This window comes from Papaver somniferum, unplaced genomic scaffold (genome assembly GCF_003573695.1).
Source record: "Papaver somniferum cultivar HN1 unplaced genomic scaffold, ASM357369v1 unplaced-scaffold_65, whole genome shotgun sequence".
NCBI classification, from domain to species: domain Eukaryota; kingdom Viridiplantae; phylum Streptophyta; class Magnoliopsida; order Ranunculales; family Papaveraceae; genus Papaver; species Papaver somniferum.
In genome coordinates, this window is record NW_020649304.1 from 2,065,280 (window position 1) to 2,075,188 (window position 9,909).

A 9,909-nucleotide genomic window follows, 5' to 3' on the forward strand; every position below is an offset into this window, starting at 1 on the left:
CACGACAATTTCGTTGTCCTTTTACTAGGAAGGCACTAGTGATACGGTCGATTTTTGGAAGTTCCAACTTATTAAGAACTTTCCAAATTTTGTTGGCCAAAGAAGTAACGACTTATCGTACATTTTCAAAGTTTTACTAGAAGGGGAAGAATTTGAGTCGTCCTGATCTAACACGTTACGCGGCGGCATTACCAAGTACCAACCGAGTCGACTCCTACTTGTGTTCTCCTCCCCTCATGAATTCTGTTGAATTCTGTCCCGACATTGAAACTTGTGAAACGAAATCGAACCAGTGAGTGAGAGACAAGAAAAAAAAAGGAAAGAAATTTCTTTGTTTCTCTCTCACTAAAAAGAAACTTTGCCTGTATTTGGGTGCTAGCTACAAATTAGGGAAGTGTTTGTTTTTTTTTTCATTTCTAAAAATTATTATCACCGCGGAAAAATTTGCAAGAAAATCAACGGAGGAATTTGTATCTTGCGATTGATCGATCGATCTAGTTTTATTTTGTGTGTTTCTATAACAAGAAGTACTTAATAAGTAAGTAAAAGAAAAGATGAGTGGATGGGATAGAGTAGGTATATCTAGGTCAAAATTCGGTGGTGGTGGAGGAAGAAGTTTTTACTCAAGAGCTAATATGGATTCCAATGATCGCCAAAATTCTACCAACTCTGAATCTTCTCGTACTGTTCGTCTTGGTAGAGTTCAACCTCAAGCTCCTGGAAATCGTACCATCTTTTGTAATGATCGTGATGCTAATCTTCCTGTCAAATTTAAGGTACGCCGGCTTCAGATCCCTAATGAGAATGTACTTGAAAACATTTGTGATTAAGGTTTTTTGATTGAATATAGTTGGCAAATTTGGGTTTTATTGATTGGGTTTTGTTTTTGTGTACATTGTTTAGTTACGAGTGTCAGTCAGTTCAACTATACTGCAGTAATGAACTAGTTACATTAGTGTTGGTTAGGGTTTTCTTGTTGCATAAAAGACTTTATCGTAGGTTGCTAGAGAATGGGGTATTGGGGAAGGTACAGCCGTGGACTAACTCATATTCTTAAACTCCACTTTGTTGCTACTAGTGGTGTTAGAGCGGAGTCTTTAATCTAATGGTGGTTTTAGTGTTCAAGTTTTGTTTTTGGTCTGGAGAAAGCTATTGTCTTCTGTGGATGTTTTTGGTTTTAGAGACTTAACCCTGATATATTCTGTTGTCATAGAGGGTTTTATTGACTACTGTTATATTGTAATTTTCAGGGAAACTCCATTTCAACTACAAAGTACAACATCTTTACCTTTCTGCCCAAAGGATTGTTTGAGCAGGTAACTGACTGTTATTGGTTTGGATAGGAGTGTTAAGATGATTGGATACACACTTCATATATTTGCACTTTTGATTTCTCCCTTGACACATTTCCATCTGATTTACACTTACAGTTCAGGCGGGTAGCTAATTTATACTTTCTTATGATTTCAATCTTATCCACAACACCAATCAGGTACGAGCAATAGTAAAATGGTGGTTAATTTAGAATATGGAATCACCCATTACAATACCTGTTCTGACAATTTGTTACTTTCGTGTAGTCCTGTGCATCCTATAACCAATGTGGTCCCACTTAGTCTTGTGCTTTTCGTCTCCCTCGTCAAGGAGGCTTGGGAAGATTGGGTAAGTGTCATTAGGATTTTGACATATGTTTACTTTTTTTTTCTCTAGCTGATAGCACATAGTTAATATTTGTTTTTTGTTAGTTTGAATCTTCTGTATCTTCTGTTACGTTGTACTGAAAATTAATCGTATTTATGTTTTCTTTTATGATTTGCAGAAACGCTTACTCAATGATAGGGTGATAAACAATACGCCTGTAGATGTTTTGATGGACCAAAGGTGGGAAAGTATTCCGTGGAGGAAGCTGCAGGTCGGGGATATTGTCAAAGTAAGTTACTTTTTTCTGTATTCTAATATTTTTGCGTGTTACCCCCGACCTTGAGTATGCAATTGACTTAAGCTGTTATCAATAATTCATCTCTGAGAGGACCTCAGTACACATTTGGGTGGCCCTGACAATAGATGATCCTCCCAGTTAGTCTGTTAGTGTGAATACATTCATGATAGAGTTTTTGGTAGCAGTTGACTCTCTTTGATGTTAGTTTTTGTTAATTGCAACCTTGTTAGATGATTAGCTATATAATTCTAATAGCTATTAATTCGATGTTTGTTACACACTGATTGCAGGTTAAGCAGGATGGATATTTCCCCGCAGATTTGCTTTTTCTTGCTAGTTCAAACGCAGATGGTGTTTGCTACATTGAGGTTCCATTTCTTTTAGTCAGAGTTGTTAGATCTTTCTTTCTGTTTGGACTACATCTTTCTACAGTAAAAATCTGAGCGCCTGGTTATCTTTAACTGATGTTATTTTTGTTTGTTGGGTAATAGACCGCAAATCTTGATGGCGAGACAAATTTAAAGATCAGAAAAGCATTGGAAAGAACTTGGGATTACTTGACCCCTGATAAAGCCTGTGAATTTAAAGGTATGTTATCTCCTGATCATCATCATGCTATGCTGTAAGAAGCTATTTTCCTTTGACCTACATAGGTAAAGTAAGTAGTGGATCTGTTTCCTCGTTGACTTTGGTAGTGATCTTATATATACTCTTTTGATTTCAGGGGAAGTACAATGCGAACAGCCTAATAACTCTTTATACACTTTCACTGGAAATCTTTTGTTCCGAAAGCAGACGCTGCCTCTTTCTCCCAATCAAATCTTATTGCGAGTATGTTTTGATCTCTCTCTCTCTCTCTTCATAATTATGTTCGTCATAATATGAGTTTTTCACTTGAACTTTTGTTTCATAAAATTGCACTTATTCATACTTGGTATGTCTCTTAGTATGGTTTTATTAACTTGCATCATGTGGGTTCTGCAAGGGTGCATAGTCAAGATTGGTTGACTAATTTACCTATTTCAGGTTTTCATTTATAATTGTGTGCAACTTACCGGGCTAAGGCGTAAAACATTAAAGTGTCCGATCGAACAAAATGTCCTCATCTATAGATTAGTGTAGTGAAAAGCTGAAACCTTTGAGCTCAACTTGTTTGTGTCACTTTAAACACTTTTATCTTAGAATGTACTCATGCCACATTAGACAGCTATCTGACGTTCCTTACATTATGCCTTTAAGCTTGACTTTTTTGTTTTTAAATACTTTTTTCTTAATCGGTGTTTCACTACTGCATCATTAAACATTTATGCATTGTTCGTTTTTGACCTTTGAGCTCAGCTTGTTCATTTTCGTGTACATACTTTACTCTTAGAGAGTGTTTCCTTACTGCTTCCTTGGACAATTTAGCCATGTTCCATACATTTTGTTATTAAAATACTAGTGCATATGGTATTCTTATTAAGATGCATCAGTCCTTATATTTGGCATATATATTTACCATTACTCCCCGGGAATCATTCTTTCAGGGATGCAGTCTCAGGAACACAGAATACATGGTTGGGGTCGTTATATTTACCGGGCACGAAACAAAGGTGCAGCATTGTTCCATGTGCTGTAACGTGCTATTTGGTTTTTCTTCTTTCCTACTCTGTTTATGATCTGTTTGTGTATGGAAGTATGTTGTAGTCAATTTTCAGATGTTTTGGGTAGGATAGTGAAAACTTGTTTAATTACTGTAAATTCTCCCGAAGCTGTAATGAGACATTTCCTTCAGCGTAATTGGATATATCCATTCCTACCACATGTATTCTGGATTTCTTATAATACATCTAACCTGGTTATATTTCCAAACTGTATTTACCACACATGTTGCTTAAATTGTAGGTTATGATGAATACAATGAATGTCCCTTCAAAAAGAAGTACTCTGGAGAGGAAACTTGATAAGCTTATTCTCGCTCTTTTTCTCTTTCTCTTTCTTATGTGTGTTATCGGAGGAATTGGCAGGTAAGATTACTAATTGATTTCCTTCACATTAATAGTTATAGTTATTTAGTTATATGAAAACTTCATTATATAAGATTTGTTCTCGAAGGTTGGTGTGAGAGTAATAGTATCATTTGCTTGATTGAAATGCACAGCGGTGTGTTCATTAACCGGAAGTACTACTACTTGGGTCTTACTAAAAATGTAGAGAAACAGTTCAACCCCGATAACAGATTCGTGGTATGTCCTGCAATCTAATATCTAAATGGGATCTTGCTCTGTATGTTACACCAGCCATATATTCACAATTATTTCCCTCTTTTACAGGTTGCTATCCTTGCTATGTTTACCTTAATAACACTGTACTCAACAATTATCCCTATTTCTCTTTATGTTTCCATTGAGGTAAGAGGAGTAACTTATTCAGTTGATGCAGTTCCATTGAAGAATACTTCTTCACTCAATGTATTGTATGTGGCCTTCGCTTAATCGAATATTATTTTGTTGCAAATATCAGATGATCAAATTCATCCAATCTACTCAATTTATCAACAAAGATTTGAACATGTATCATAAGGAAACAAACACCCCAGCTCTTGCTAGGACATCAAATCTGAATGAGGAGCTTGGACAGGTATTTTCTCAGTAGAAGGCCATTTTAAGTCCTAGAGAATGTTGTATGTGATATTTTTGGTTTGGAGAAGTTACTGATTTGATTTTTAGTTAGGAGTGTTTTTGGTCATGCTGCTAGTGGACAATAGCGGGGGCATGCCAGTGTTTTATGGTCATGATAGATAATTGTAAGGAATTTGGAATTATAATAATATTATTATTATTTGATATATTTTGAGATATATATTGCATATTAAATATGTCAACCAGAAGTATGAGTTAATAACTAAAGAAGCTGTGGACTCCTTTAAACCCAAACTCGGCTTTATTTGATGTACATATGCTCATTGTGCTACTATATGTTGCAGTATAATTTTGCATCTGTAACTCTTTATGTTTGTGTACAGGTGGAGTACATTTTTACAGATAAAACAGGAACATTAACTAGGAATCTGATGGAGTTCTTTAAGTGCTCAATTGGTGGAGAGGTATATGGAACTGGTATTACAGAAATAGAAAAAGGAGGAGCTCAGCGGAGCGGGATAAACATAGAGGAGGTTGATTTTGGAATTTATCTCAGGCTCGTAATTTTCTGTTCTCCTATTCCCATGTGTCAATTTAATATGGTTTCCTGTAGGCGCCAAAATCATCTACTGCTGTGCACGAAAAAGGGTTCAATTTTGATGATGCTAGGCTAATGCGAGGTGCCTGGAGGAATGAACCTAATGCTGATGCTTGCAAGGTAGATCAGTCAATGCAGTCTGATTAATTGTAATTTGAGTCTTTTTGTATGTCTAATTGCCAACATTTGACATTCTTAAGTTGGCAGTAAACGGCCAATTGATAGATAGTTCATAAGATGATCAATGATGCAGCGGTGCCCATATATATACTAAATGAAAATTTTGGAGCATTGTGATTCATGAATAATTATAACTGACTGAGTCTATAACTGATAAGTTCTCTTGTATGGATATATATTAATTAGAAGTTTTTCTTCTGAGTAGGAGTTTTTCCGATGCCTTGCTATCTGTCATACTGTGCTTCCTGAAGGTGACGAATCACCTGAGAAGATCGCGTATCAAGCTGCATCTCCAGATGAGTCTGCTTTAGTTGTTGCAGCAAAGAACTTTGGATTCTTTTTTTACAGGTTTGTAGTTACTGTTTTACTTATTTAGCTACTGTAGATGGCTGAATGAGTTCTTAATGGGTAAAACCTTTCCTTTCAGGCGTACACCAACTATGATAAAGGTTCGTGAGTCACATGTGGAGAAAATGGGCAAAATCCAAGATGCATCTTATGAAATTCTGAATGTTTTGGAGTTCAATAGGTGGGAACTTATCTCTTCTTATCCACAATGTTTATTTCTTTACTGTTACTAGTGTTGATGCCCATTTTTTCATGTAAATAGTACAAGGAAGCGCCAATCTGTGATATGTCGTTACCAAGATGGCAGGCTTGTATTATACTGCAAGGTAATTTTGCAAGACTCGCTTTACCTAGAAAATGTTTTGGTTATAAAAAGTTGCATCTATGATGAGAAATCTTATTCCTGACAGGGAGCTGATACTGTGATTTACGAAAGATTGACGGGTGGAAATAACAACCTAAAGAACAAAACCAGGGAACACTTGGAAAATTTTGGATCTGCTGGTCTACGTACCCTTTGTCTGGCCTATAAGGATCTAAGTGCGGAGGCGTATGAGAGCTGGAATGAGAATTTCATTCAAGCGAAGTCTTCTTTGCGGGACCGTGAGAAAAAGTTGGATGAGGTATTTCCTTTAGTGCTGCGGATTCTCTTTTTAGTGGATTCCTCTGTGTTCTCGTTTAAGATTTCTGAAATTTCTACAGGTTGCTGAACTTATAGAAAAAGATCTCATTTTAATTGGAGCCACTGCTATAGAAGATAAGCTACAAGAAGGAGTTCCCTCATGTATAGAAACTCTTCAAAGAGCTGGAATGAAGATCTGGATGCTAACTGGGGATAAGTTGGAAACAGCAATTAATATAGCTTATGGTAATTCGAGTTGCTTATGGTTTTTGTACTTTAATCTCTCAGTATCTTAGCTACTTGTCTAACGTTCTTATTGTTTACCTTATTATGCAGCCTGTAACTTGATCAATAATAATATGAAACAGTTCATCATCAGTTCAGAAACAGATGCAATTAGGAGTGTCGAAGATAAGGTAGGTCACACACTCAAATGCTATTACTAATCTTAGATAAATGTATGATGTAAAGCATTTCATCCAGATTTCTAGTTGTTAACAATGTTCTCAAACTATAACGATTAGGGTGATTTAGTGGAAACTGAGCGCTTTATCAGAGATTTGGTGAAACAAGAGTTGAAGAGATGCCTCGGGGAGGCACAACATTATCTGAATGCTGTATCTGGGACCAAATTGGCACTTGTAATTGATGGGAAGTGTTTAATGTATGCATTGGACCCAGCTTTGCGAGTAACACTGCTTAACCTGAGCTTGAATTGCAGTTCGGTAGTCTGCTGCCGAGTTTCCCCACTACAAAAAGCTCAGGTAATCTCTCGTTGGTTTAGGAATTAACCATAGTTAAAAACATTTCATATTAAAAAAAGATGTAATTAGGATGTAACAATGATTGAAAAATCATTTCATTTTTTTTTTGATATAACTATTGTTTCACGCCATGAATTTCTTTCACTACTTTTTATGTGAAAGTGTGCACGTTCATATTCTGATGAAGTTAATACCGTCACATGTTTCTTAGGTAACCAGTCTTGTGAAAAAAGGTGCAAAGAAGATAACCCTAAGTATCGGGGATGGTGCCAATGATGTGAGCATGATTCAAGCTGCTCATGTTGGCGTTGGTATAAGTGGATTAGAAGGAAGGCAAGCAGTCATGGCTAGTGATTTTGCAATTGCTCAGTTCAGATTTCTTACTGATTTACTCCTCGTACATGGACGATGGTCGTATCTTAGGATTTCCAAGGTTTTAATTTGTTCTTTCGATTGGCTAAAACTTCACGTCTGTCAGGAATTCCATTACCCTACTGATGATTTTCATGCCTTTTGCAGGTTGTGACATACTTCTTCTACAAGAATCTCACTTTTACTTTGACCCAGTTTTGGTTCACTTTCCAAACTGGGTTTTCTGGTCAGAGGTTCTATGATGATTGGTTCCAGTCATTATATAATGTTATTTTCACAGCTTTGCCGGTAATCATGGTTGGACTGTTCGACAAGGTATTGTCATGATATGCACATGTTTTTTTCTCATTAACGAACATCGCATGCAATTGATACAAAATATTCTTTTCAGGATGTTAGTGCATCTCTATCTAAAAAATACCCGGAGTTATACAAGGAGGGAATTAGAAATAACTTCTTCAAGTGGGAAGTTGTTGGCATCTGGGCTTTCTTCGCTTTCTTCCAGTCATTGATCTTCTATTACTTTGTGACTGTTTCCAGCCAGAGTACTTACAGTCCATCCGGCAAGCTTTTTGGACTATGGGATATTAGTACGATGACCTTTACTTGTGTTGTAGTAGCTGTCAATCTTCGTCTCTATTTGGCTTGTAGTTCAATCACAAGGTGGCACCACATCAGTATTTGGGGAAGCATTTTAGGTTGGTTCGCGTTTATCTTTATATATTCTGGGATCATGACGCCGTTTGATAGACAAGTAAGTCCCCTCTCACGAATTTCTGTTTTATGTTTTCTTAGTTGTGTTTAAACTTTTATCCATCATTTTCCTCTCTTCACAAATTTCTGTTCGTTTTGTTCTTGAACATACCTTTACACATTAAATTGCAGGAGAATGTATACTATGTCATCTACGTGTTAATGAGTACCATTTACTTTTATCTCACGCTTCTTCTGGTCCCCATTTTGGCTCTTCTTGGCGACTTCATTTACCAAGGGTAAGAAGTAAAGAACATTCGCAAATGATGTTACTCTCTCTCTCACTCTCTCTATATATATATATGTAAAACTTAATTTGTCAGGGTGGAGTCGTGAGGAAGGTCCAGATCAGTATTTCTGCTGTTTCTTGATAGTACTATAACCTTTTTAATCTGCAGCCAAGATTTGAGGTCCTAGGAATGAAGGAAAAAAGCAACTAATTATACTATTGTTTCGCCTCTTGGAAAAATAGTACTTGCAGGCCAACAAATCATACTACTAATAGTTCTCCCAGAACTATTATCATCCATTTGTTCCATCAGTGGTCGTTACGGAATTGTAGGAACTCTAGAATAATATGGAAATTGTCTAGGATGTTGATTATCAAACACTTCTTTTACATATATGGCTTTTCAGATTTGCCATGAAATATGGTGTCCCACATTTTCCTAAAGAGGTGTCCACCAAGAAGGTTCATGAAAATATAGGTAGAACTACTTGTTCCTTGGTCACTGATATCTTAGTTTCTGTCGTCTTCATCTTCTAATGCAGATTTCAAAGATGGTTTTTCCCGTACAACTACCAGATTATTCAGGAAATCCACGGACATGAGCCTGATGACAACAGCAAAGCGAGGTTGATGGAGATTGGTAACCATTTGACACCAGACCAAGAGAGAAGCTATGCAATCTCTCAGTTGCCACGAGAGAATTCAAAGCATACTGGTTTTGCTTTTGATTCACCAGGTTATGAGTCATTCTTTGCTTCCCAACAGGGTGTCTATGCCCCACAGAAAGCATGGGATGTGGCACGAAGAGCTAGTATGAGATCACAACCGAAAGCACCTAGGAAGAATTAGTTTCATTGTACATTTTTGACATTAGTAATATTGTGGGGAAGTATGTATATTTATATGTGAAGAAAAAATAGAAATTTATAGTACCCCACTACCCATACTGTTTTTGTACGCATAGCTCATTGTAGGTGGTTAGGGTTAGTCAATTGGGGAAATTCTTTAAATCTATTTTCAATCTTGTGGTAATTGCTTACTGTAATGAATCTTGATTACATATGGGAATTCCTTAAATTTTCATTTTTGTTGCTTTCAAGCTTTGCCCTGTGGTCTCTTCTGCTTTATGTATGTTTTGAATCTTCTGTATTGCGGACTTCGAGGTAATTTAATTCCAACTCCAAGAATAAGAAATCAGGAAGCGAGTTAATTTGAGAAGTTGTCTAGGTTGTTAAATAGCCGTGGGTGAATTTGCTCCTCATGCGAGTTACGTAGAATCTCTTATAGTTATAGGCGATAACATTAGGCGCCATATTTTTGAGACGATACCTACTTGTGTTCCTCCGCGATTTAAATGTGAGTAAGTCATGCTGACAGTTGAATGGTTAAATTGAGTAGTGGATGAAAAATCAACCATGTCTAGATCTCCCTCGCAATGCAGAACTGGTTCAACCACGATTTCCCACTTTCCTGCTTTTTCACT

General features: G+C 36.7%; 1 protein-coding gene across 1 annotated transcript; it reads left to right on the forward strand.

The window, feature by feature from the left end:
• Window positions 1-212: 212 nt before the first annotated feature.
• LOC113343685 (phospholipid-transporting ATPase 3-like) lies at window positions 213-9,525 on the forward strand. Its single transcript, XM_026587810.1, has 27 exons — window positions 213-776; window positions 1,251-1,316; window positions 1,431-1,492; window positions 1,581-1,662; window positions 1,820-1,930; window positions 2,230-2,307; window positions 2,431-2,527; window positions 2,664-2,770; window positions 3,466-3,531; window positions 3,824-3,945; window positions 4,080-4,164; window positions 4,252-4,329; window positions 4,442-4,558; window positions 4,944-5,093; window positions 5,174-5,278; window positions 5,544-5,686; window positions 5,766-5,867; window positions 5,949-6,012; window positions 6,097-6,309; window positions 6,389-6,554; window positions 6,645-6,724; window positions 6,833-7,072; window positions 7,284-7,505; window positions 7,592-7,759; window positions 7,836-8,198; window positions 8,330-8,436; window positions 8,969-9,525. Exons 1-27 carry the CDS (start codon window positions 555-557, stop codon window positions 9,273-9,275), a joined length of 3,723 nt encoding a protein of 1,240 aa, XP_026443595.1. The 5' UTR covers window positions 213-554; the 3' UTR covers window positions 9,276-9,525.
• Window positions 9,526-9,909: the final 384 nt, after the last annotated feature.

Bases quoted from the DNA above. Each gene is read 5' to 3' on its own strand.
- LOC113343685 (XM_026587810.1), top strand. From the start codon at position 555: ATGAGTGGATGGGATAGAGTAGGTATATCTAGGTCAAAATTCGGTGGT. The intron at 1,931-2,229 runs GTAAGTTACTTT...CACTGATTGCAG, and splicing joins AGGTCGGGGATATTGTCAAA to GTTAAGCAGGATGGATATTT. The intron at 7,073-7,283 runs GTAATCTCTCGT...CATGTTTCTTAG, and splicing joins CCCCACTACAAAAAGCTCAG to GTAACCAGTCTTGTGAAAAA.